The following is a 27,996-nucleotide window of genomic DNA, read 5'->3' on the forward strand; positions in this document are numbered from 1 at the left end:
CTCCAACCATGGGTAGCCACAGCACTTCTGTTTCTTCATCGACGAGTCCCGAACAGGTCAGAACCCTGGCCGACATCGAGAGGATGGGGCTGGCAAAACTGAGCCCCGGACCTCGTTTCTACTACAGCATGGGCGCCGACGAGGAGCAGACACTGACGGAGAACGTGAACGCCTTTAAGAGGTATCTATGTCGTGCGCTCTCAGCAGGTTCTCCTACTGAATGTCATTCTTATGTCTGGTTCACACGAAGTGATCAAGGCACTGCGTTTTTGATTTCGGCGATACGCGCGCTTGGAGGCTTGGCACACCTGTTTCACAAGCAGCGATCGAAAGCATTGCAAGATACACCATTTGCAAGCTTGTTGTTGCAGTCCGCATATTCACTCCACTTCGGCGAAAAGAAAGCAACGCAGTTAAAAAGCATTTCCGCAATAATCTTTCATGTTCGAACTCAGAATTCTACCAGACCAAAATTAATTAGGCTTGCAGCTCACCTTAACGTGCCAGACAAGCTGCGTTGTTATTAGTTTGCCCTTTCATGGCCACATGAGTGTTTTCGAAAGTTCAGCACCTGCGAACGAAAAAGTTGCAAGTGCGTGGAAGCTGACTGCGCATTTTACCGCACCCGCGACGTCGCACGTACAGAATTGCAAATATTGATATCACTACGTAAGCCGGGATGCTATCGTAATTTCTTGTTATTGTTCGCGTTAATATCAGTCATTAGCAATTTCTATGCGTGCTGTGTACAGTGCAGGCGGATGACTTCACCCGCTCTCCGCAACCGCATGTCCGCCTGGTCGCCCTGAATAAGACTGGTTAAAGGCTATTGTTAAGGTCCAATTATGCTGCGTTTATACCCCTAGTACCAAGTTGCATGTTTCCGCCCATCCACGTATGTCCCGATGTGCATTCCGTCAAGGGCCCTTTATCTAAAATATCTGAAATCCTCATCTAACATTTCAGAGAATCTAACGAACATATGACACTTGTGTCTTTTTAGGTTTTAACAATGTAGGCTAATGCTGTACAGTCATTGGAGATGCACCTGCTGCCATTGGCTTGCCGCTTACCCCATTAACCAACTGCTTCAATGACCTGATTTGTGATAAAGCCTCAACCAAATTTCCAGAAAGCATTGCTTCTTGCTCGCTGTGTCGATTGGGTCCACAATTTATCACTAAGACGCCATGCAATGCACTGAAGAGTTGGGTTGCCTTTTGAAGATATGGCGATAAGCATAGGATCGATAAGAAGACGCACCTGCTAATCTTTTAAAATGGTCTCGATGTGAGAGGGCTCCTGTTCATTGGTGCAATCTTGGATCTTGGAGACCTTTATTTTTTATCCGCACATCCTGCGAACAGGCCTCCGAGTTTTTTTTTTGTTTCTCCATATCGTTATCATATCGGTTATCAATTCTTCCGGTATAGAACAGAAGCAATGCCGACACGATAAAAGCAATTCTGCATTGCAAGAGTTTGAAAAGGAGGAAAAGGTTGACAGCTCGATCCAGGGCTATCTACTCTGTAAAACCAAGGACTGCTGGCAGCCCGTTTTACCAGCGTCGGTGCTCTCCCCGTATCAAACACCATGTTCGACCGTTGTGGCACTCCACCATAGAATACCCTTGCTCCACCTGCGCTTATGCACATAGAAAGCAATTCATTTAGGAGGAGCACTACAGAAGTCTCGAAAATTGAGTTAAGCATCAGACGAGCCCTTACTCATGCAAATTTGGTTGCCGGAACTTCCTTTGTCTTTAGAGTGCACGTTGTAGAACATGCTCCTTTGTTGCCCGTTGTTCCTTGACGTGCCACGCCATCTTTCTCCCTTAAATTAGCTGATTACGATGCCTGAGGCAATTAAGGTGAAGCGCCCTATAAGCATTTTTCTTGCATACGTTCGCCTCGGAACATATTTAGAGAAGACTTCTCTCCACAAGGCTCACTTTGTTCTCAGGTGACAATGTGCGGGGAAGCTTAGGAGTTTACTTCCATGCGCTTCTAAAGTACCGCAGGATAGAAGTTTCCTTAGGGCATGCGGTGATATTTCTGTATTCGTGCTCAATGCAGGCTCCACCTTCTGCCGAGGCTCCTGAGGGGCGTAGTGGACCGAAGCATGGAGACCGTGTTGCTGGAGCAGCGCGTCTCGATGCCCATCGGAATAGCACCCACAGCTTTTCACAAGATGGCCCACCCCGACGGTGAAGCTGCCACTGCAAAAGGTGAATGTTCTAGACGTGCCCGCCTAAGTAGACCGCTTTGCCAGTGGGCTGGTGGTATCGTATCAAAGTTCCTGAAAGGAATATTATTCAATTGTTTATGGGCAGTTGTAGACGGCTCTTATAGCGGAGGCCTCAAGACCAGGATCGGCAGATGAACCGTGATGTGGTGGGCTCAACATGACACCGGTTGTTGTTGTTGCTGATGTAGTCACAACAGATGGCTTCTGCGTTGCCTTTTTCTGGAGCACCATGTAGGCGATTATCAGGCCACTACAGTCCTACTAAGCCACTACAGTCACGCGCTGGCTCTTGCGATCTCCAGATTAGCGAAGCAGTCGAGCCACACTTCGTTTCCTTTGCAACATGCCGCACAGACAGATTGTCCTCACCAGCCAATATATCGCGTAATGAAAACACGTATACACTGGCGAGTGACTATTGAGAGCGCGTTTGTTGTTTCATTGCGTAATTCATTAGAGAAGCCAGACGTTAACCAGCACATTTGTAGCGGTAGTATATAAAGCCATTCGTCGCATGCGCGTTGCCTCTCGTGGCACCAGCACCGGCGTGTTGGAAGTCGACTGCCATTCTCCTCACCCGCAGCCGCCGCCGATGGAGAGGGTGGCGGTAAAACGGGCGAGGTGTCCATCCCGGGCTCTCCACCAAAGCATTTACAGCTTCAGACGTCCCAAACCTCTCGCGCGAGAGCACGTGCGTCTCAAAGAGCAATGATATTTGGCGTTCGGCGGTGAAAGCGTCCGCAACTAAGCTGCGCAAGAATATGTGTTCTTTGCATGGGCGTGTTTGCGTTGGCAGTGAAAGTCGACCACCCCCAATCACCACGGAAACGGGCGAAAGAGCCAACGAAGGCCATTGGCTTTAAAAGCAGAAATTGCGCGAAATGTTGCCGACTCCGATGATGATCTGATCACGCAAAGGATAGGATGAAGTTGATGGATCAGTTTTTCCAGCCGAGGCCATCGTAGATAACTGAAGATGCGCACTTGTCAACCACGGCTTCAATGGTAATACTCTTGAAACCTACTGTGTCTCGAATGTTCCTGATGATCGATGGTAGGTCAGATTTTGTGTAGGTAATGGATGTTGTGCCAAATTATACGATGTAGACAAAAAAAAAAAAAAAAAACAGATAAAGAAGTCGGCTCTCAGTCAAGCCAAATACACCTGTTCTTGACACACTTTGTCGATGATAAATACTGTGCCAAGTTTTGCAGTTCACACGGAAAAGTATATATGAGGTTCTTGTTTGATCTTGTCTGGGGTGTATGCATCATTCTTTTTGTAAAAGAGAAAAAGGTAGAAAAAAATCGGTCCTACATAACTGGATGCGCTGATGCTTGTGACATGACCGATGCTAAGCTGTATTGGGCTTCGTCAGTCGTTACTACATAGAAAAAGCGATCAATCAGTCAACCATTTATAATAGTGCCCAGGAACAGCTATAAAGCACTTTTACTGGTCCACTTGAAAACTAATACACAAATCACAATGTACGGGGACGGCAGATGTGACATACAAAACAAAGAGGAGAAAGAAAACTACGAGTAAAGTGCGTTATGTATACCATGTGGTTATCTAGAGTTGTGCAGTGCACAGGAAATAGCTCTGAAAGATTTATTTGTTTATTTATTAAAAACGTCCTTACAGGTTTCGTGAGAAGCATTGGGTAAGGGGGGGGGGGGGCATCGCAAAAAAAAGGAAGACAGCATGCACAATTGGTACATAATATACATGCACGATTAATTGGCATAATAATGAATAATAATGATTTTCTGCGTACGCTGGATGATTACACAAAAATAATTGTAGAGGTGACGGGCTTATTAGAGTATAAAACAAAACGTATAGTTCGCATAAGAATAGGCAGTTCAATGTCGTATACATAAGATTACAAAAATAGCAACTACAGCAAAAAATAACAATGGACCCATAAACGGAAAGGTTACACCAGTAGTGCACAGAAAAATATATTGGACTGGCGACGCTAATATAGGCAGAATAACATTGCATGCTTTGTGAAGTCAAGTCATGGGACAATAAAACATTATTGACAAATGTCCTTAGTGTTTAGAGTATATATATATATATATATATATATATATATATATATATATAGATAGCGATAGAGTTAGACAGACTTAAAGTAAGTGCGTGAAGTAGGCAACGCATGCTAATCACATTATGATCTAAGCACGGGCAAATTTAGCCTCTGCCTTCACCCCCTGCAACAATTTCATAGTAGGCGTAACATGGGCATCACTGGTGTGAAACAAAAAGATGATTTTCAAATTCTAATTAATTCATAATGATCTGTGACGGCTGCCCACCGAGTGTCCGGCGAATCGAGAACAAGGTTGGTGAAGAAAAGAAGTGAGCAGGCATCATCGATGATGACCGTCAGTGTAAGCGAATACCCGAATGCTTCTAGAAAGCTATACAAATTATTAAACAAATGGTGCACTGGAAGGCGTGCGTATGTGGCAGTGAGAACATTTAAGCAGTGCTCGTTGTTTCATTACGTCATTCCGTAGAGAACAGAGACGTTAACCAGCACACACGTGGCGGTGGTATAGGTGACTATACGTACGTATTAACCTTTTCGTCATATGTGTGTTGCTGGTGGCGCGAGCGCTGACGAAGGAAGGCCACTGCCTTCCTCCTCTCCTGCAGCCCCCACAAGGGGAGAGGGTGGCGGGAGAAGGGCTGTCCTTCCTGAGTACTCCACAGCAGCCAGCCTTCACACAACCAAACGATCTCGCTCTAGAGCACGTATGTCATGTCTAAACGAGGCTATAACTGTTGGCGTTCGGCGACGAAACGCGTCTCGGATTTCGGTTGCGCGAGAATGTGGGCTCTTTGCATCGGCGTCTTTGTATCGGCGGTGAAGAGAGAGAGAGAGAGACAGAAGAAAGGGGAAAAGCCAAAAGGTGAACCAAAAGGGAAGATCCGGTTTGCTACCCTACGCTGGGGAGAGAGGCAAGGGGGAGGTGAAGTGACAGGAAAGTCGAGAGATCGGCGGTGAAAGTCCAGCCAACACTGGTAGCCCCGAAAATGGGCGAAAGATACAATGAAAACGGATTACATAAAAAAAATGACAGTCGTAGTGCTATCAAAGGTATTTCCACAAACATCATACTTGCATGCACTCACGCACAATCGTGCGCTATAAATCAATCTTGCCGCACACGCTACACTAAATGATTACGTGAATGCGCTGCGCTTTTGCTATGACAAGAATGCTTCTAATATGCGACTGTTCTTGCGAAAGAACAATTTTTCAATCGAATTTCAAAGTGATATATCCGGCGCTTCAAACACTTTCGTTACTTTATTTCTCTCTTTCAACGCATTTAGCTGCAATACAGAGCGACCTTACTTTGTCCTTGTAGGCACCACACTGCGAAGCACACACACTCAGAGTGACACTTTATTTTCACAATGTCACAGCTGCACCTAGTAACTATGACTTTGTAAGTGAATACAGTGCTACTCACAGCTCGCGCGATCCGTCCCTCGAAGTGTCACTTAGGCAGCAGTGATTTACGCATGTAAATTATGTCGCATTCGCAGAGTGTGTCCTTCTGGCCGGTTATTGTGTATGAAGATGCCTTGAAATGAGGAAAATATCTGAAAGTCCTCCGTTTGTGAACAATTCACGAACAGTGAGGGGAATGAAGACCGAACACGTTAGATATATACAAAAGCAACTTTGTTTACAGATGCCAGATAGTGGGTAAAATAACCACGCCAAATAATAAACTATGTTTTTATTTATCGTGTGCTTCACGAAAGGCGTTCGAAATTACCTAAAATAGGCAGGATAAGATGTTTGAGTGATTTCTTGTAGAATTATTATTCCACAGAGGCATACCTTGGACAATGACTAGATGTAGTAATTAGACATGTAATTAAGCAAAGTATAATAATAATCTTTTTAACCTGGAGAGCCACGCGATTGATCGCCGGGGAAGACTTGAAGCATCATCAGCTTCATACATCATCATATATATTATCACGCTTAGCTTTTACAACGCATGATTGCTACCAAACACAAATAAATAAAAGAAAAGGACTCAAATAAAGTCACTTATCGCAGTGGCAATAGAGGACACTAATAACTACCAAGAAAACTCTAGACAATTATTTGATATAACTAGTGTCAAGCATTAACAAGCTTTAGAATAGAAAAAAAAGAAAAAAAGCAGTGAATAGACCTAATGATTGCAAATTATGTAAAAAAATATTTGCAGTACGTACAGCGAAGTTTTTAGTACACGTAAAAGAACTCAGCAACTTGATATGGGTACTTTCAAAAGGCCATCGGAGGATGAAACGATGCGCTCGCTGATTTGAAATTTGGAGGCAATGTGTAGAAGGTTAGGGGTGATAAATGGTCAAAGATAGAAGAGTGTGGCTTATTTTGATATGAAACTTCTTAAACACTCGCTTTCTGGCAGTTTAGGTACCTTACATGAAACGCACAGAAAGCTCCCTGGGTGTACTGGGAGAGCCAAATGTTGCGGCGACATTCCAAAAAATTAAAGAAAGGACGAGTTAATTTCAATATCTCTTTCATATTGGCCCGCGCGCAACAAATGATAATTTTGATAGGTGTTTCATCCCACGCCCATTAAATCATGTTCGGGGATTCGACGCATGTGTCAGAAAACGGGACGCGTAATTCCTGAATTTGCCTCGTATCAATTGATGTCACGTCCGGTCTGCAGCATTCCTTCGCTGTCTAGACCGAATTGAACGTTGGGACGTTCTTTCAGTTTTCTGAATGCGTATCACAGGCTCATCTTAGTCACGCCTTCATGTTTCACTTGACTTTCACAAGTATCGATAATTGGGGTTCAGTACGGAAGGAATAGGCGCTTACGCAAGGCGTCCTCCGACCATTAGCTGCAATTAGGTGCTTTAGAAGCATGGTTTCATAGGGAGCCGGTGAAGCTGACGTTATCCATTTATGTGATTACAGTTCCTCGAATGTCCTTCTTTAGGAGATTTACATGAGGATCGGGCGACAATGAAGAGAAGGTGGAAATAAATCATGAACAAATGGAGCAAATCTAAATGTGTTGAGTTGATAGAAGTGCAAGAAAATAAATACAAAAACAACACAGATCAGGAATTACGAGGACAGCAATATAGCGAACGCAAGGATCAGTGAATGTGTTCGTATGGGAATCTGGAAAATAGTTACAGGAATTAGATTTTCAAGTAAAAAAAACAGTTACAACTGTTATTGCAGCAAATGTCATTTACGCATTGATTTAAGCTAGGAATTCAACTTTATTTACCAGACAATAAGCTGGAAGGTCCGCTGGGCTAAAAGCCGTGAAAACGGCTTGACAGGGCCCAGGTGACCGTTACATGGCAGCAGCTGTACAAGGTGCGCAGGTTGAGATGGTGGATACGCCGTGACAAAGGTAAAGTGAAAACAAGCAGATTACAGAACATATACATAAATCACACAAATGCACCTAAAATTTCAATGCACAAAAAATGGAAATTTACAAGTAACAAGTAACGAACAAAGGCATGGCGCCAGCTTCTAGTGTTGCAGTACCAAAACAATTTATAGTGGTCTGTATAAATAACTCCGCCATGCTAGGAGATGTTGCCTCCAGCATCTAACTGGGGTATTAAAAGAAAACGAAATTGTGTTTTCACGTTGATAATATACCAGTCGGTGATAAGGACCGGCTTCAAATGTTACTATGCCCCTGATCGAGCTTCGGGGTCTGAGGAGAGTGCGGCAACGACTGAAAGACTACAATGGCACAACGACGACTACATGTAGAGAATCGGCTTATGATGATGCTATGACGACGATGGCGCATAAGCAGCGGCACCTACCAATAGAAACTGTAGACTGCACTATCACCGGGATCCGCCCACCCCTGCGGTGAAGCCAATGGCGCAAAAGTAACCAAAAAGCTACGAAAGGCTAACAGTTTCGTAGTTAACACATCGATAACACTTCGATTTGAGCCTAGTAATAAGAATACAAAGAAAAAAAAAACTAATGAGAAATAAGCCCTCACCACTTGTTAGGCGAGTATTCATTTCTAGCCGCCGACCACCCATGGTTTGTTTGTACGAGCAAGTGTACATCGGTTGACGAGAGCCGTTCGTGACGACGGCGCCACTTAGAGGTATCACGAACGGAATACATGGAAATGTCCCAAACGCTTGGAGGGCCTATTTCCCAGGAGTCAATGCACAGATGGGCCCCAAAGGAACGAAGAGGCAACGTCAGAGGATGTTGTCTTGTCGAGGCTAGCTGCCTGACGTTACCGTCTCTCCTATTCTTTCCCCTTCCGCCATGGCTAAATTCCCCGCGTGTAAAGTGCTCGAAGCGTCACGTAAGACCTGAGGCATGGCACCGCAGTGAGAGTTGAAAATTGCCCACGAAGGCGGTGACTACATGCCTCCTACACTGGACGACGTACGCTGCGTTCACGGTGCAAGAATGTGGCGAATATTTCACGTAGAATATGTGAGCTACACGTATAACTATACACTGGAGCGACCCTTCATCTGATATCAAAACCCCGGGTCTTTCAGCGAAGACTTCCAGAAAAGCAGTGCGGCAGAAGTAAGACCTAATTTATTCGAGAAATATAAATTAACGACAGCTTTTGCTTGTTTATGCCTTATATTTTAAGTGTTTTTTATGCGTCGTGATCTCCCAGTGTTGTTTCCTTACGTCCCTTTATTTTCTGTGCTCGTCAACCCCTATTCATGCAACTTTCCGCTTTCTTCTCATTCATTTTCTTCTTCAGTGCAACTGCAGGAGTTACTCGTGGAGATTTAGGCATGTCTGATAGTACTGAAAACCACGAACTTCAGTATTCACGTTAAGAACGGCAGCCAATCCTCGCGATATACGGGGGTTTGGGTTAGTACCATTCAATGGCGAACGTAATGACAATGCAAAAATGAAATGAATAGCTGCAAAATACTGCTGAACGTGGTAAAATTGCACCTGGTTTCTTCCTGTACATCGTATTTCATAACACCTGCGTTGCTTTGAGAAATTGAGCCCCATGAACGCCGTCAGTATTGTAACCCCAGCAATTGATTGGTTGATTCGTGGGCCTTCGCATACCAAATCAACACTGTGGCTATGTCAGCCGCCGTAATTAGAGATTCCCAATTCATTTTGAACGCCAGGGTTTGCTTTAACGTGCTCGAGTGTTAATTTACTCAAGTGGACGAAAGTTTTTGCATTGAGCTCGCACTTAATTGCCGCGCAACTCTCTTTGAGCTCACGTTACTCCGTAATTTGCGCGTTTGAGTCCACGTCCACGTGCCTCGCCACTAAAGGAAGAACGATGATGCCTCCGTATCGATAGCGGTGAGCATCATCCAGGATCTTCTGATGGTTTCCTTGTATGTTTGCAGCTTCGGAAGCGGCGGCGACGGTGATGATTGTCAGCATCTCGAGCACCACTTCGATGGAAGACGTCAGGGAGGCGGCGCCCAACGCCATCCTTTGGTTTCAGGTTTGTCGAGAACAACACTTCATTGCTCGCGCGTGCAAGCAGTGAGCGACAAGGTTGGCTGTGCATGCCATCCCAGCGGCTTTAGAAATCGTATCAGAAAGCTTGAGAGAGAGCGAACGCATGCGACTTTACGCATACTTAAGAAATAGCGGCCGTCCTAATGCGCATACTCAGCACCCTAACTCGGCTTAATGTGGCCGCCGCGACCTCGATCGAACCCACAGCCTTGAGCGCAGCAGTGTCATCTAACGATGGTGGTCAGCTGTCGCCACAGCTTGCGGTAGGATGCCATGCGCCATCTCCTAGGGAAGGTGGTTCTCGTCTACTTGACAAATGAAGGGGTGGGATTGTAAAACCAGATATGGACGAAAGCGCAGCTTCGATTGTAATCGCTTTTTTATGAGCTTGAAGGTGAAAGGAAGAGCAGGTGGCAAACCGGGCGCGCGTCTGATCGACATCCGCCCCTACCATTTTCCTAGTTGTCCTCCGCCAACGATGGCACAAACACGGCATCAGACAAAAGAAGAGCGAGGAAATGATTTCATACAAAAAAAGAAGAAAAAAAGAAAAGAAAAAGAAAACACAGACACTGGCCTGATTTAGCCTCCTAAATCAGCGAATCTCTGTGTACACGAAGCTATCGCGTACACGCCAGCCACCTGGAGATTACTTGGAGATTACTTGGAGAGCCACCGGGAGATTACATTTGGAGATTACTCTATATTTAGCTTCCTACTCGGCATTGGGGCAAGGAGACTAGCTTTGAACCATCCCTTTAACTTGATGAGACAAATCGATATTATATGTTCTTTGCCAGTAAAAAAAAGATTTGAAACGCAAATTAGGCGGCTCCCTCTTCTTCGATGAGGCTGATGACTTATAAAACAATCTCAGACTTTCCTTTGAGTATACGGTAGTGCTATGTGGGACCCATTTACTGTGACAAATATTGAAAAAAAAATCATGGGTCCTGAAATCTTCGTCCTGCAGTGTTTCAAACGACATGACTCATCCACGGCTATGCTGCAGACTAGCGAACTCGAATATCCTGCCGAAAGAAGAACAACAGCTCGTCTAAATTTCTGGCCCACGTTGTATTTTGACAAGCTTGGAATTCAGCCACGGGATTACATAGTCAAATATACCGCTTGAGCATGGCGCCACAAACATAGCCATCACATGAAACCTGTGTTTGCAAGAACTAGATGATTCAAATATTCATTCTCCCCACGAACGTCTCTACAGCGAAATTACCAGCATAACGAAGGTTTGATTAGGTTCCGGGCGAATTGCTATTTCTCAGATATGTATTGCGAACGCCTCTTTATTGAAGACCACAACAACGAATTTGCCTGCACAACGAAGAAGTGTAGGCGTCCCCGACGCCTGGTTTGTTGTTCTACAACGAACGCTACGTAGCGGTGCAGCAACTGCGTTCCGCCGACGCCACCAAGGTGCACTCTGCGTCAGCGTTAACTATAACCCGACGACAATTTTCTGTGGCAGCCCAGTCAAAGCTACGCGCATGCGCTCGCACGTGCGGAGCTTCTGCTCTTGTGTCACTACACTAAGTAGTGCCGACATTTTGCTGGCGGTTTATAGGACCAGGAAAAGCAGACACGGATACCAGACAGCCAGAAAACTAGGAACAGCAAAAAAAAAAAGTTTGCCAAGCAAGTTTTTTACTTGTTATGAAATTAATCGTGAACAAGAAAATCGAAATAATAAGTGGTATGGTTTGTTTTACGGTAGGGAGCTTCCATTTGCTTACATCCGTGGACTGCATGCAGATCCACAGTAAGAAAATATGTGCTTCAGGTCCATAAAGTTTTCGCTGTGCTGACACAGAAAGTTGTCACCGTGTATAGGGAAGCGCAGTCGAGGATGGCAGAAAACTAGGTGGGGTGGTGAAATTAGGAAATTTGCAGGTGGAAATTGGAATGAGCTAGCGCAAGACATGGGAAATTGGAGATCACAGGGAGATGCCTTCGTCCTGCAGTGGACATAAAATATAGGCGGCTGCTGCTGCTGTTGATGACCATGATCGGAAGACTTTATACGCCGGCCTGCGCCCTCAGCAGCGTTTGAAGCGCGTGTGCGTTTGAAGGCTTCCTAGCGCTAACGGCAGTGCTACAGAGACTCAGTTGACGATCGCGCCGATGTTTGAAGTAGTCCTACTGCACTGCTCGAGGAATGGCTATCTCGAACGCTGTCATCATCATGATCATCAGCCTATATTTATGTGCACTGCAGGACGGAGGCCTCTCCCTGCGAGCTCCAATTGCCCCTGCCTTGCGCTAGCTGATTCCAACTTGCGCCTGCAAATTTCCTAACTTCATCACACCACCTAGTTTTCTGCCGTCCTAGACTACGCTTCCCTTCTCTTGGTATCCATTCTTTAACTCTAATGGTCTAATGGTGGTGGCGTGGAGCCGAGGTAGAACACTCGGCTTCTATTCGAACTCTGTATATTGTAACAAATCAGTGGGTGTGACGGCCGACGAATTTGCCGCAGTTGATGACGACAGCGTGGTGCAATCATAACTGATGATTCATGATTGTTGACGCCTTCAAAGCAATCTATAGGCGGGAAAGGACGCTAATGTCCGCGAAGACAACAGTGATGAAGATCTGTAAATGAATCAAGAACTTTTATGGCAAGAGAGGCGATAGCGGCATTCACAATTTGCAGCTTTAGTTTGCGCAGCTCCTGCGTTTCGCCGCGGAGAATGCTGTGAATGTCGGTGCAAGAAGGTTGTCTGCAGTCGCACATTCGGTCAGACAGAGTGTGCATAAAAATTTTAGCAACTTATTTCACTGAGTCTCTCTTCAATTCATGTACATCAACGCTTTCTTTTGTTGAAGGTATAGTGTAGTGTGCTTTATTAGGAGCATTACTGTGCGCGACTTCACAACTAGGCGACCGCGTATAACAAATGATTTCAAGGGTCCCGAGAACTTCGTTGTAAAGGCGTCTGACTGTACAGCACAAAATGGAATTCAATACACCAAACTTCACCGCTATTAAATAAAATTGTATAACTCGTTGTTATTTTGTATTTTAGTACAGTACTCTTCTTTTGAGCCAATTGTGCGCAGTATTGTAAGAAATAAAAAAAAAATCAATAAACCTTCGCATCAATTCCGTAATGCACAAGGTTTATCTTCAGTAATACATCAGTACCATCAGTACGTTTGTGTATCGTGACGTTAGTGAATAACTTAGAGCGGCAGGGAAACAGGGTTATAGGCTTTGGGAAGTGCGATAGCCACCATCGAGGCCTTGTGGATCAGGCAAACCATTTTGCCGACATTTCGCTACCATGTCAATACATATTACTTGGTAATCTTTCCACGTGAACGCAGTCGTAGAAGCGGTTCTCAGAAAAGTGTTACTCAGTCTTACTCCTCTTGACCATTTCTGCAGCTCTGCATTCTCCGGGAGCGAGCGATAACGCAGCGACTTGTAGCGCGGGCAGAACGCGCTGGCTACAGCGCCATCGTGTACACTGCAGACATACCGGTGGGTGGCTCTAACACCGCGACGTTCGGCAACTTCCTCAACGATTACTCAAAGGAGCTCAGGTAATCGAGCAACGTTTTTCATCGAATATACTTCATGTGGTATTCCCTTATATGCTGGTCAAGGAGCACTACATGATGCTACTATAATATGCGGAGAACTGTTAGAGTGAATCATGGAACATGGGATGGACCGACGGCCAATGGTGACACCCAGTGATGACGATTCGCATGTCGCCTCTGATCTCTAGACAGTATGATACGTGCAATATGGTCTTATAAATTCCCATCTATTCGTATTACTGGAATTCGCTCCAACTACAGTAAAGCGAATAAGCGGGCGCATGGCCGGAGGGTTGACCAGTGCACGCTCAGTCTCAACCACTCACGCAAGTGAGCAGGCACTGCATTCAGAGAACGCGTTACACGCACAGTGCAGTTCGTTTAAGTTGAATGCAAGTTGTGGAAATGCTATCGGTTGATTAGAAGTAACCCCCTACCCAGCCCTATCCCTTACACGCACACAGTTATTAATCGAGCAAAGAATCGTAGACCTATATTAAATTCCCCCAAAATGGCTGCAAATGCCATTCTAGGTTTATCAGGCCACTTTGGACAATCGTAGCTCTAATAAAAACCGGCCTGTCATCAGTTTCGTGTAAAGTGATTAGTAGAAAATCACTATATAGCGTACATCCTGCCATCACAGGCAGGCATGCTCACAGACCTACAGTGAGTTTTTCATTTAAGAAAAAAAGAAAAAAAAGAAAAAAAGAAACATCTTCGTAAACGTGGGTTTTTTTTTCATGGAAATTTCCCGGGGATTGAACAAAGGGCCGGTATATCAAACAGAATATTCCTTTTGCCCGAATCTTTCTTTCCTTATCCCCAGTTCACGACTAGTCGGTCCCTGCGACAACCTAGCCGCCGCTCGGACAACTGATCAAGCACGAAGAAGATCGATATTAGAATAGAATTGCTATACGTTACACCCCCGGCCAAGGTTTCAGTTGTTTGTCAGCCGTATGAAAAGGAAAAATTGTAATCCACCCGAGCGCAACACTGAGCTAGAAAGGAAACCCATTTGGGTTTATCAGAAAGAAAACTTCGTAGCTGAAGGAAAAAGTCGTCCTGGTCCAAGGATTGCACACGGGCCGAACGCCTAACCGGCACGGCCGCTCTGCCATCTGAGCTAGCCAGGAGGTAAGCAGATTGCAGTACGAAGGCGACGTAATCGCCAACTCGAAGCATAGGGACACTGATTATGGCAAAATGGTTCTGCGAAATTTTGCAAAGTGCATGAGGATAAGCGAGAGAAAAGCAATTGCTATCCATCCGACTGTAGCACGAATCTACAAAGGAAACCCGTACTGGTTTCTCAACTTCCACAGAGCGGCTCTGCCTTGCCAACAATACGTGTTGTCTTGTCTCCTTTATGTCCAGTTCATAATCGTACTCTTATGCTTCAACAGTTATGCTGTGTCATGTACTTGCGCAAACGTACGTCCTCTTTTCACGCACCGTTGTACATGACCCATTCCGAGGCTCGCATCATTTGATAAGCAATTGTGTTCCTGTCTTGAACTTTAAGTTCGCATTTTCGTGCTTAGTTGCGCCCAGGCCGACATTTTTCTCTTTTTTACGCCAACAAAACATTTTGTTTCTCACGCAGCGTCTTTTCTTTCTCGTTTCCGTGCCTGTTGCCACAGGTTTGCCAACTTTAGAGAAGAGGACGTCGCGAACACTGGCGGAAGATTTGTGTCGCCCGAGATCATGAATCCGGAGACCACGTGGGCCGACGTTGCCTGGCTTAAGAGCATCACTAAGCTGCCCCTTGTCGTCAAAGGAATTCTTACTGGTAGGTGGCAAGGCCTGCAGGCGAGCGCAACCTATCGCTGAAGAAAACAACGAAAACGTAGAAACACGACTGTAAACAATAAAATTTCATATTTATGTTAACCTGTAACACAAAATGAAAGGACAGCAGAGTTTGCGACCTTGCAGAAACAAAACTCAATTTCCAGCGAAGCTTTGGGATTTTTTTCTTTGCGAAGCTGCAATAAGAATTTTTGTTGCCTGTAATAAAATCCCATAATTTATGAAGTTGGCTGTTTATGACTGTTCCGTTACAAAACTTGCCCGCATATAACAGTACCTGTTAAGGAATTCTATACAGGCAGTAATTCATCCACAGATATGTTACTTTGCGAGAACATTGGTCATAATGCGACCCCCCCCCCCCCCCCCCCGTTCTCCGTTTCCTCATGATTAATGTCATTTCGGTGGCGTTTATAGTACCATATGGACAGCAAGTTCAATTCTGCATTGTTAGTACAACACACTTAGCTCTGTGCAGATAGCTTGCGTAGGCAATTTTAACCTAGGGCCATAATTTGTCAACTCAGTTTAACGTTCGTTTATAAATTACTCATAACATGCCGCTAACACTTAATCAATAAACCAAGATGTATTTTTATTTCACAACGGCCACCTGGGAAACCTACTACGAACCTCTTATAACGGAAGAAGAGAGAGAAAATGTGGCTTTAGTAATTATTTGCAACGCTTCTAATCTAGCCAGGAACATTAACATTTCGTCAGACATTGCACTTAACACGACTTCCATATTCAACTAAAAAAAGCAAAGTTATTTCGGCATATTGGGAATTTTAGCATAATAACAAGCGTATGACACTTTCGAATGCTTACTTAAGGAAGTTTTTTGCTAAGGCAGTATTTCGTCCGCACACATTTGCCTTCCCGCACAGATTTGCCATAGCCGTCTTCCAATATTCGCTCAATTTGATCACGGCGTAATTTCTTGTGCCACGGAACCGGGCTACATTGTGCGCACTCGTAAAATGCTCTTAACGCTATGGAGCACTTGCATTAGTTACTTATTCCAAAGCCGCAATTAATCAACCCACTTTTAACTTTGGAGGCACATTACCCATTACGTGTCCGTTACTTTTGCGAAACACAAGCAAAAAAAAAAAAAAAAACCTTGTGTAGGTCACCGAGAACCCCGGCCGAAGCTCATATAACGAAAGAAAATACCAAAAAAGAAACCAGGGTTCAATAAATTTGTGTAAAGCTCATGGTTAAACTACAAACAATAAAGTTTCGCTAGACATTGCGCTTAAGGTTCCCCCTATTTGTACGAAATAATGTCACGAGCTCTCGGTAGCGCTGGATCGAGGAAGGCCTGGCGACACAGTACTGGGCGCATCTTCCTCTCTAATCATGATGGTGGGAGATGATGCAAGTCCGGCGGGACGGTGGCTTCTGTGATGACACGTTGACAGGCACCGGCACGCCCACGCGTCTTGTCTTGGAGGCCGTGCGCGGACTTCTCTGCAGGGCCAGTAGATGGCGCTGCGGGTCCAAAAAGAAGCGCGAGATTGGAGCCCGGTTGCTGCATGACGCGTGTCTCAGCGTTTGCAAGCCCCGTCGCGCCGTGCATTTGTGAGGCCACGCGCAGGTTTCACGGTGGCGGCGCGAGATGGCGCTGAGTGCTTTTAGGGAATCGCGAAAGAGGAATTCAGCCCCAGCATTCGCCTCGTACGTAACTCGTTTCAACGGTGGCAAGTCGTTGTGTAGCCGTATTGATTAAATGCGAAACACATTGCCGTGGACAGTCATCGTGAGATGGGCTCCGCCGCCTTTTTTTTTGACAAGCGTCATCAGGATGGAAAAGTAGACGGAGTTGTGCAAAACAGGCACTACGTAAACTCTAGTGTTAAAGGGATGCCGTTGTCATAGAATCTAGCATGGAGTTGTGTTACGGTAGTTTTCGCCTTCAAGAACAAACTTAGATCCCTCTGCCGAATAGTTAATAACACCAGTTTGCCAAGTAAAGCCAGTGGCAGGAGTCACATTCGCCAATTCGGTCGCGCAAGACAAGTGTGGTATACGCAATTCCATTTTTTCGCGGTCCTTCTTACATCAGGAAACAGGGCGTTGTGTCAACGACGGCTTGCGAGAGCGCGCGAATGCGCGCAGAAATAGGCACGCATGTGGCTATTCACTGTTCCAATTACGGTAGTGTGGCAAAGTTTCGCAAAGCGCCCATAATTGTGCCTTATAGCGAGCAACGTCCGCGGAATATTTTTAAATCGTTTGCTATGCATCACAGCGGGCCATCGTGTGTCACCATTCCTTATTTTGGGCTTTGTGACAGGGAATTCGCTTATATTTGCAATGATTGCAGTCCTTGTGCCTCTAATTTAATTGATTTACACTTATCTGTCCATGTATTTTTTTCGTTTCCTTCTAATGTTTATACACGCCACTTTACACGAAACAAACCTGTCAATTGGTAGTCAGCGCCACGTAAGGTGCCTGATTGTTCTGTGTTGTATGTTTAGCGCTGTTTGCTGTCAAAAGATGTACTGACTAGCTAACCTATTCGAATAACTAAGGCCTAAAATAATTACTCGTTAAATTTTCTAGTTAGTGTTTGGTCAGAAATTTGTTTTTATTGTACAACGATTCTTGTGCATTCTTCGTGTCACTGCGCAGTTGAAGCGGCTATTCAAGCTGTTGAACACGGTGCCTCGGCCATCATGGTGTCTAATCACGGAGGGCGCCAACTTGACTGTGTTCCGGCAACCGTAAGTTGTCTTGGTTCAAAAGACGCTTTCGTTTCGCTGCATGATTTGAATCTTGCTAGCACAATAGAAGGCAAAATTGTAGAGTTCTTCACAATCAATAAATCGATAAATCAATAAATCCATCAATCAAGTGATTGATCAGTGAGTCAATCAATTAAATTTGTTTCAAAAATGCATTTTTATCAAGGCCATTCAACTGATTGGTATAACCGCCTTTTGACCAAACAGGTAGCAGATGGAACATCTCGATTTTTGTGAGAAATCCTGTATTGTATCGGGCTATTGTATCGAAATCACATGGTGCATAATACTTTTACAAATTCCAAACCGTCATCAACAGGAAAATGTACAAGGAATTTACCTTCTAGGTGTAGGTTAGAGCATCTTACAAAAGCAAAATATATGCATATAAATCAAGTAATCAAGAAACATGTGTATTTGATGTTAAGGTAACGCTGTGCGTGAAAGAATCCATATGCTACATGATATATTGGCTCGTACAGTTACGCACCAATACACATTGGTCATTTCGGTCTCTGCAGCGAGCTTGCAGACAGATGATTTGTATGCAGATGTACCGAGGCTTTAGAAGACACAGAGCTACTGCAGCTGCGGCACGCCTGTGGCGAACATTAGCCAGCAGTCTTTCAGAAACTGAAATCAGCCACACGTTAGGCAAAGCGCTTCGGACACTTCAGAAAATCTTCACTGACTGGGTCCCAGCCACTCGAGCTTGTGTTATTCATGGGGAATTGATACAATGCGGCTGTAGTGAATATATGAAAGAGAAAGCGATACACGTAAAAAAGGAATAGCTGCTTCGAGTACGCTTATTTGGAAACATCTTTGTTAGGCGGCCGTATGTCTCGCATACACAATCGCAACCACGGAAAGCGTTTACAAATCAACGCATATTGCATTTCAGATTGACGTGCTCCCCGATATTGTCCGCGCCGTGGGGCACCGATGCCAGGTGTACGTTGACGGAGGCGTCCGCCTCGGCACCGACGTAATCAAGGCGCTCGCTCTAGGGGCGCGAGCAGTGTTCGTTGGAAGACCTGTGCTCTACGGCCTAGCTTACAATGTGAGTGGATCTTCTCTCGCGAATATGTACAGAATTGTGTGGTGTCGTTGGGTTTGGTTCTTGTCAATCAAGCAACTAAGAGAGAGAGAGAGAGAGAGAGAGATAGAGAAAATTATTTAATGAAAGGCAGGGAGGTTAACCAGGACTGAGCCCGGTTGGCTACCCTACACTGGGGGAAGGGAAAAGGAGAGAGATAGATTAAGAGAAGAATAGAAAGTGCAATGCGGATATCGCCGACGTAGCAAGAGATCTCCGCTCTATCACTGACGATCGATCAGTCCGGATCATAGACGCTCACTCAGTCCTGTTGTTTTCAAAAATCGCAGCAGAGCTTTTGTGACCTTTTGCAGCTGCGATATTCGAGGCCATGGTCCCAAGATCTTGCTCAAGGTGAACGGTGTTCTACGCAGCTATTGAGAACGGTTCAGAGGTCATGTCGTTCGTTTTGAAAAGACGGGCAGTAGCACAGTAGGTGTTCGATAGTCTCATCGACACCGCAGGCATTACGCTCGGCGCTATCAGCCATTCCAATCAAACACGTGTAAGCATTGGTGAATGCAGCACCCAAGCGTAAGCGGCACAGCATTGTTTCCTCACTTCACGGAAATCCAGGCAACAGCCGCAGCTGCATAGATGGGTCGAGAAAACGCAACCGATGCTGGGTGAATTCAATTGTGTGCCATTTCTCCAATGTCATACTGTGCGCTAGCTTGCTTAGGTGTTGGTCTGCGTCAGTCCTCGATAAAGGCACAGAAACAAGGTTTGCTCCTTTGTCAGCTTTCATAGCAGCTTCGTCGGCGATGTCGTTGCCGGAGAAACCGCAATGACCCGGTAGCCCCTGAAACATGACGTCGTGACGTCGTGTCCTTTTGCGATCCTATGGTGGTACATTTCTCGTATCTCCGAGGCGAGTTGTTCGCAGGACCCGCGACTAGATTTAGTAAATTGGCTAATGATGAGCGGTCAAAGGCAGCAACATCGCTGATAAGTCCACGTAGTAGGGAGATTGAGAACATTCAAAAACAAAGTGAGAATACAGCTTGTGTAAGGCCAAATGACACAGTTTCTCAATGGACGATTCGGTAGCAAGGGGTTCGGGACGAATTTCGCCCACCTTAGGTTTTATGATGGACACCGAAATGTTAATGCGTCAACGTAGTTCCCGATGTTGGAGATTTTAGGTCAATATCTTTATAATAGCAAGCAAATGTAGGTGGTGGTGAGTAAGAACAAGTCCATGAGAGTGGCTATGTTTGCGAAAGGCAAGATGAAGAAAAGGATAATATTCATTATAAACATTTGGTTAAGAGTAATTGCCTAATGTGGAAAGACTAATATTGCCTGCAGTGTTATTGAAAAATTCAGACATTACATCCTGCGTACAACTATTTTATGATTATCTCAACAGGGCAAGCAGGGTGCCTTCAAGGTTCTCGAAATTTTAAGAACAGAGACGGACCGCGCCATGGCGCTTATGGGTAAGAAAGCTTGTGCACTCACATTGTTGCCTCTTGCATATTATGCGATAGATAACACAGACGAACAAAAGCATTGATTTTTTGGTTAAAACATTTTAACAAGCTCACCTCGATTGTTACGAAATCTGTCATATCAGATATTACGGTGAACAGAGTCTTTGTCTTGTCAGCGATGCTTGCGAATAAGTTTACAGCTCTAAGAATACATTACCCCCCCCCCCCCTCCAAAAAGAGAGAGTCAGTAGCTGCCGGATAGGCTACGACTGGGTTTGGTACAAAATGTAGAAAACGCGGTGGTGGAACCCATGGGGGAGTGTGGAGGAGGAGAAAACGGGGCAGGATTTCCACATGATTGACCACGATTTACTTTGTACACAATGAACTTGGGCAGAAGTGTTACACGCGAAGCCGTTACACACGAGTAACAGAATGAGTAAGAAGGAAAGATGAACATGGGAATCAAAGCTATTGAGTCGTAGGTATGATATAAGGAAATGATGCGTAGCAAACGTTGTAGTTTTGCGAGCATGTACTGTTTGGAGCAAAATAGGAGGAGAACAAAAAAAGAGTGTGGTTGCGGTTTCTTGCGCGGTGCGTAGTGAGGCAGGAGGCTTATTAGCCGCGAGAAGTTGGAGTGGCGCCCTCTCCCGAGTGACGTCACGGTCAGGACGCCGCCTGCTCCGGCTCGCTCGCCTGCCGCGCGCTTCGTGCATGCTCGATGTATGGGGTGGGCCAGCCGTACTTCCTGAATCATATTTTTGGCTGCTTTCTGCTGTCGCGCCTAAATTGGAGTCTCTGTTTCGAAACTGCGTGAATGGTGAAAATTTGCTGCTTGGATATCTAAGTTATATAGAGTTGCAGGGGTTACTGCTTTGGCAAAGCAGACGTACGTCGTGTCTGTTTCTAAATATTGCGTAAAAGCAATGTCTGCAATATCACATGGAAAATTTTAATTCTACGACGCTTCGCTCCAAACTTAACATTCCTTTAGTACTTAGTTATGGCAGACATTTCGTTTTACACGGAACAGCAATATTGGTACTTGGTGCCAACATTATATATAAATCAGTATGTTAGAATAGGATACTTACTGCTTGCGAAGCTATCGTCAAACTTCTTATTGCTCTGTTGAGTTCTACTCAAACTGGGTACTGCAGTAATGCGTAAAAACAATAGTTTTTATGCATTATGCATTTAGCAAAACTTATCCATTTTACGCATTAAAAAATGTGGTTGATCCCTCTTATATAGGAATCGGTATAGAACACGAAAGTGAAACGTGTCTTCACAGAAGTAGTGTAATGTTTATTGCACATTGATATATAATGTCTATTGGTGTTTTGTGGCTAAAGCGCCCTTAGGCGTTGATGCACCCACGCTGACGCCTGGTGGCACGTCTCCTCCATCACGACTACCAACGTCGATGACCATGAGCAACCGTCGTGCATATGGAAGCTGCACTACGCTGCACACGCTAGCACAACGCGAAAGACGAAGCACGTAACTGACACACTAATACAACGCGCAAGACAAAGCACGTAACTGAATCGTCACCGAGTCAAATCAGCGCGTACAGCGCGTCGTAATTGCAGCCTCCGCGATCAACTTCAGAAACATTTTCAGAGCTAATTGCGGAGGCCACGCTCCGCTGTGCTGAGTACGGTGAACGCCACCTAGGTGGCGTTGGTAGTGCTTCTTGATGCCAGCGTCCCTTCGAATGCTGGCATCGAGGCGTCGTAGTGCTGAGACCACCGAAGCGTTCACTGTCGGTGCGCGTTAGTGTCATAATGCAGTACTTCTCTTTTCTGCTCGTAGGCGGCGGCACCGCCCCGCGCAAGAGCGCGGGTACACGGAGGAGTGTTAGATATATAAGGCGCGTCTGTGTAGCTCTCTGCAAATGCGTTTGTGGCGCAATGGGTTAAACGCTCGGCGATCTATCGTCGCGGACCGAGAGGTCGTGGGTTCGATTTCCAAATTTTCCATGTTTGTGGAACTTTTTCTTCTGGTTTCTTTCTTTGTATTATGTTCTATGACGTATTTCCGTGACGGAAATACGTCAGTGAAGTCTTGGTGGACCCCGGCATAAAACACCTTCGTGTTAAAAAAACAGCTTTCACCTTTCTCCGAAGGAGCCACCCAAAAAGAAAGCATTCTACACGGCTGCTAACACGACAGCGCTTCATGTACGTACAGCAACCACGCGAGTCCTTTACAGCGCCAATTGGAATGGCTATAACACACTCGAGTGCAGCTTCGTCATGCAACATCGTCACGCAACTACCGTCTGCATGACCATGTCTCGAACCACAATGGTGTTTAATTATACGAAATGAGAACTATTTGCTGCGTCCGCCCATCTAAGACCCCCTCGTATACCTGCCTCATAAACAAGACACTGTATATGGAAGCCTCATATGAATTTACTTGATTTTTGACCTCCTTCTGTGAACGCTGATATTTTCTATGTGTCCCATACCACTAAAGAATGGAGCTTCGGCTTCTTGCTGGCTGCAGCCATATGGTCTAAAAGGCACATTTCGGCCAAAAAGTTGCGCCGAGCAGCTGTGTCTGTTTCTACAATAAAGAGAGCGGTCAGAACGGTTCCCCAAGCAACAAGCAGCGCTAAATTGTTGTACTGAACAGAGCGTGTAGCACTGAAAAGAGAGTAAATATTGGTCGATCCCTTTTTGTGAGCGGCAAACAGCTTAAAGCCTCAATTAGCTTTACTTAAAATTATAACCGCCGCTTAAAATTACCTGGTTATGAACAGCTTAATTTTGAGAAGCAGTTCAAACAGCAAATGGTACTGGTAGAACCTATACTGGTCTGTTGTTTAGTCCTCGTGCTACTGCTGAACGTTTCTGTGAATAAATGCGAAAATTCAATATTTTGCCAATGAACAGCTCGTCACGAGCAAAAAGATTTAGCGGGTTAAAATCAAGATAAATGTTGTAGAAGTCATATATAGCCAGCGTTTCTTACATGATTGGTGCACCACGGCAAGTATGGTAGCTTAAATAGATTGTTCTATCCTATGTTTTCGCGATTATGCTTTAATTATCCAAGTGAGCTACCGCTGCAGAGTGTAGAACTGCGCATGAAAAACCAACGCCGCTCCGGACTGACCTCCGTTGGTCGGCACTGTAACGTTGCCTCTGAGAAATATATTGTTGTCTAGAAAATGAGCTCTTTCATTAAATTTTGACGAACCAAGACATCGTCGAAATATTTTTGGGAGGACTGTCATAAGTGTACCAGCACAGGGATCGAGAGCGAACTAGCGGAAACTAAAGCCCCTCCATACGCGTTTTCGCCGACCAGGTTAACTACCGCCAACCTACCCTCCTCCTCCACGCTCTTCCCTCGCTCAACCCCTCAGTTTCCGGAGTCAAGCGGAACTTACGTAGTCCCAGCTTCCGTTTTTAACGGAAGCGACGTCACTGCTGCATAGAGGTGCGAGCGTGCAACAAGCGAAAATTCAGGAACCGGAAATCCCGGAAGAAGAAAAACCGGAAACGGAAACCCCGGAAGCGGAAACTGCGGAAGCGGAACTGGTTTGAGCAACGAATCACGGAAAAGCGGCGCACATGAAAGGTTGGTACTACTTAGCAAAAGCGGCGGCGGCGCGTGGATGGAGGGGCTTTAGCGGAAACGTTGCAGAAGGCGCCCGGACGCAGCCCGACCTGCAGCAGACGACGACAAGTGCAAATCCTTGCCATGACGTCATGCGAGCGGCGCTCGCAGCGCCGCTTTTGTTCGTTCTCGGGGCTAATAATGATGGCATTCACAGAATCACATGCGACAAAGTCATCCTCTTGAGAGCATAACGATTTCTGACGATGCTGGAAGCTCTTCGTATAGAAAATATGTCCTCAAGTCATCCATTGGAGGTAAAATGTCTGACGCTCCTGCAAGCGAATAAAGGAGAACACTGGCATTGTCTTCGCAAATGCATCAACGAGAGATGTAAGTTAGATGGCAGCGTTTTACATCTTGTCGTATGAATTGAACAAAAGTTACCATCTGATTTCACAAAACATCATTTACAAAAGCACAACTATTTCGTAGTATACACGCAACCATAACTGTGGCCGGAAGTGTGCATAGTCAAAATGTGATGGACCACTCTTACTCCGGAGCAACTTTGAATGCACTAAAGCAATGCTATTTTCATGGTGACAATGCTTGGCTTTGCAACTAAATTAACAAAAATTATTGCACCTCGCCTCTTGTTCCGATCATAAGGCTCGTTTGCAGTGACTATATCAAGCCGTACTGGAATATTGAGTATTGAAGTAGCTGATAGAATGACTGCTGCGACGGATACTTTGAATAAACGTACAGCAACATCGTTTGCTGCACCCGACACCAAATCAGCGCTTCAGGAACTAAGACGGAAATTATCACAGACGACGTGTTTCGATGAAACGACAAAATCGCCTCTCTTGATGAAATAGACTATTTCTTGAGCTTCTCACCAAACCGCAAGATAGAACGGGCTCTATGTATACTCCTACATCGTCTGCGTCTCCAACTGGTGCACACGTTTCATATCGGATACGTGAAGGGCACTCTTCAGATTGCGTATATTGTGGCAGCCCCGGCGCTTATGTAGAGCACTAACTCATTGAATACACAGAAATTGACAATAATCGGTAGACCATTCGTGATTGTCTTGACCTTCTAGATAAGCGTATCTTATCTTTAAAGAAATCGCATGGGCCCTAGTCCTGTGACCATAAAAAAAGGGAAGCTGTGAAAACCTTCCGCAGTTTTCTTGTGCATAGTAACCTCATTTGTTCCTTGTGTGGAGTGCTTTTTGCCAGACGTAGCGTTTTCACATGCACGGTAACATCATGGTGACCGTTTTTTTGTTATTGACATTTTGTATGCTCTGGTGTAATGCTCTGTTAAAGCAATTTTTTTTGCCTCACCCTCTCTCCCTCCTTCCCACTTTTCGGTTGTGGTTGTAGACTGAAGTCTTGCACGATTTGCCGTTAGCGGTCATATTGCGAACAGGCACCAGAGAGTGTGAAATCGAGGCGGCCCAGGGCGGCAGGTGATGCAGGTAAGCGCGGATGTAATGTCCAGCACCAGCACGCCATCATGATGATGCCATCGCCGTCATTCTGCCGACGCCATTTCGTTCCCTTCATGCCATTGCAATCATTCCTTCGTTGTAACGTCGTCGTCATCGACCAGCCGTCTCCCGTCTGCGATCGTCACTGCGTTATCATATCGTCATCCCCCCACCATCGTTGGGTCGTCGTCACACTGCGTTCACACCGTCGTCACGATTCCGTGATATCGCTTAATGGCTGTCATGGCATCGCCATCGTACAGTCATCATCATGTTGTCGTGCTCATGCCATCGTCTTTCCTTCATGACATGCGCATGATCATCACCGTCATTCAGCGTGGGGTGCGCATGATCGAGCACTGCAAGTCGATGCTTAGCGAGATGGTTCACAGTGAAAAAAAAAAGGTTCCAACCAGTTCCGGTGCTCTATATTTAAACATTGTCGCTAAACAAAAACAGCATTCTTCGCAAACACCAGTGCAAGCTTTTCTTAAACCAAGTCTAAAGGCGCGTGAGACGACTGCATGACGACAGTAGTATCACTGCGACAGGATGACGACGACTGTATTACTAATGAGCAGTGACGACGATGACGGCTCCACGTGGGCGGCATGATGACGATGATATGACAATGCAGTGACGACGACAGAGCGAACACGGCACGGAAGAATGACGACAATGCAACGAAGAAATGACCACAATGACACGAAGCCGATGAACTGACAACGGCATGTTGGTGTTGAAGATGACATCCGCGCTTACTTGCGTCGCCTTCCGTTTCGGGCCGCCTCGTTTCGCACATGTCTGGTACCGGCCAGTCGTGCAAAGCGCAGGCCGGTATCAGACATGAAGCGAAAAGTGAGGCGAAAAGGCAAGGCAAGCTTCGCTTTAAAAAGTCGATGCGTTTTTCCATACCTACCCTTGAGCACGCCAAGAAGTTCAAATACCGGAATGCTTTGCTGCACCAGTGGCCTAGTGATGAAATACGCTTATCAAAGAAATAACAGAAACAACGATCTCCCTGCCCCACTGTTCGCCGCTCCCTATTTCACTTTTTGCCCCATACGAGTGCGGTTCTACCAGCAAGATCACGCTCATATCATTGACCGGTCATTGTCCGTTGAGTGTTTGAGACTGCACAAACAAATTGAGCACCGATTTTATGGGTTCTTGCAGAGACGCGTATAACAAAATACCAGTCGGAGTCTTCATGTGCTATAACATTGGGTTCACAGAAATCGTAATGCTCAAGCGTGAAAATCTTCTCTCTGCTTCTAGGTTGCCGTTCTGTGAGTGAACTTCACCCGAGCATGGTAGTTCGCCTTGAACGGTTAGCTAACATATGATGGACATCGCACGCCAGTCTCCACGACGGTCCTGGCACAACGGCTACGATGGTTCTCGTTATATACGTCACCCGCTACGTGTCTTTGAGGCATAAAGCGCTATGACTGATGGAAATAAAATAAAATAAAAGTGAATATAAAGCGTGCACTTGGAATTTCAATTTTTTTTGGGGGGGGGGGTGAGGAGGGGTAGTGTTGAATAGAGAGAGGTTGTGGAAGTTTTCCCATAGACAATGAATAATTCAGCCAGAGTTCTATCCGTTTGTTAGAGTAGCCCGGAAATACTTCAATGCATAGATAATGTAAAGGCTCTGCTTAAATTCTCCGCTTCGCGCTTCGTGTATGATTCGTGTATGTCGAGGCCTCCAGTGTTTGTCTCCCTTTGGCAAAGATTCGCATCGAAGGCCCTTTCGGAGTACTGGACCACTGAAGCCGCCGTCTCGGCACATCTCCCGCCGCTAGTATCCATATTTTTTTCTAACAAATCCGAGGATTTGCTGCGAAGCAGGGGGAATCGGATTTAGTGAGTACAAGCCCTAACTCGTTCCAAGGCAAGCGAGCTCGCGGCCAAGGCAGTGTACGAATGTCCAGTGGTGGAGGAAACAGGTTTGATGGAGGCTTCCTGAACCAGCACTAAACAGGACAGCACTACAGGGGATGTTGCGGAAAGTACACTAGCTAATGAAGAGGCCAGGAAAGCGCTGGAGCCTGAAATGTCTCGAGAGGCAGAATGCAGAAGAAAGTTATTGAATGTCAGCCCTGCCGCATTGATTGCTGAACAGAAAAAAGATTCCACGCTGCGGTACCTAAGGCCAGACGCGAAAGAAGGTGTGGCCAAGCAGAACGTAATGTTCCTCAAGAGGGCAGGCGTCCTCTATAGAAAGTACGCCAGTCGAAAGGGAGTGCAATTCGACCAACTCGTGGTGCCGCTTCTCTATCGTGAGCAGCTCCTACATTTGGTCCACGGGGGCTTTTGGACAGGGCATCTGGGCATTAGGAAAACAAACGACCGTTTACTGCAGGAATGTTACTGGCCCGGCTGCTTTCGGTAAGTGGAAGAATTCGTGAGAAGCTGCGACACATGTTAACGCATAGGCAAGCCCTGAGATAA

General features: G+C 45.6%; 3 protein-coding genes across 4 annotated transcripts in view; 2 read left to right on the forward strand and 1 right to left on the reverse strand.

The window, feature by feature from the left end:
* Positions 1–27,023, forward strand: LOC119454203 (2-Hydroxyacid oxidase 1-like). Of its 2 annotated transcripts, XM_037716190.2 has the most exons (9): positions 1–181; positions 2,076–2,227; positions 9,662–9,762; positions 13,190–13,347; positions 14,994–15,142; positions 17,806–17,897; positions 18,823–18,981; positions 20,390–20,459; positions 26,818–27,023. In XM_037716190.2, the coding sequence occupies exons 1-9, from the start codon at positions 9–11 to the stop codon at positions 26,883–26,885; spliced, it is 1,122 nt and encodes a 373-aa protein (XP_037572118.1). In that variant the 5' UTR covers positions 1–8; the 3' UTR covers positions 26,886–27,023. The 2 variants fall into 2 exon arrangements, with proteins under 2 accessions (XP_037572118.1, XP_049524196.1); XM_049668239.1 differs by lacking the exon at positions 18,823–18,981.
* Positions 1–27,996, reverse strand: part of LOC119452473 (sodium- and chloride-dependent glycine transporter 2) — a 143,076-nt gene that overhangs the window by 32,528 nt on the left and 82,552 nt on the right. The window lies entirely within an intron of this gene.
* The window catches only part of LOC119453549 (2-Hydroxyacid oxidase 1-like), a 99,063-nt gene that overhangs the window by 14,650 nt on the left and 56,417 nt on the right, over positions 1–27,996 (forward strand). The gene's annotated exons all lie outside the window — the stretch shown is intronic.

Source organism: Dermacentor silvarum, chromosome 5, assembly GCF_013339745.2.
Source record: "Dermacentor silvarum isolate Dsil-2018 chromosome 5, BIME_Dsil_1.4, whole genome shotgun sequence".
In the NCBI taxonomy this organism is placed as follows: Eukaryota; Metazoa; Arthropoda; class Arachnida; order Ixodida; family Ixodidae; genus Dermacentor; species Dermacentor silvarum.

What these genes read in the sequence shown, in the direction of transcription:
- LOC119454203 (XM_037716190.2), top strand. Translation starts at nt 9, where the DNA reads ATGGGTAGCCACAGCACTTCTGTTTCTTCATCGACGAGTCCCGAACAG. An exon ending in AACGTGAACGCCTTTAAGAG is followed by an intron (nt 182 to 2,075) that starts GTATCTATGTCG and finishes TGCTCAATGCAG; the next exon opens with GCTCCACCTTCTGCCGAGGC. An exon ending in TGAAGCTGCCACTGCAAAAG is followed by an intron (nt 2,228 to 9,661) that starts GTGAATGTTCTA and finishes GTATGTTTGCAG; the next exon opens with CTTCGGAAGCGGCGGCGACG.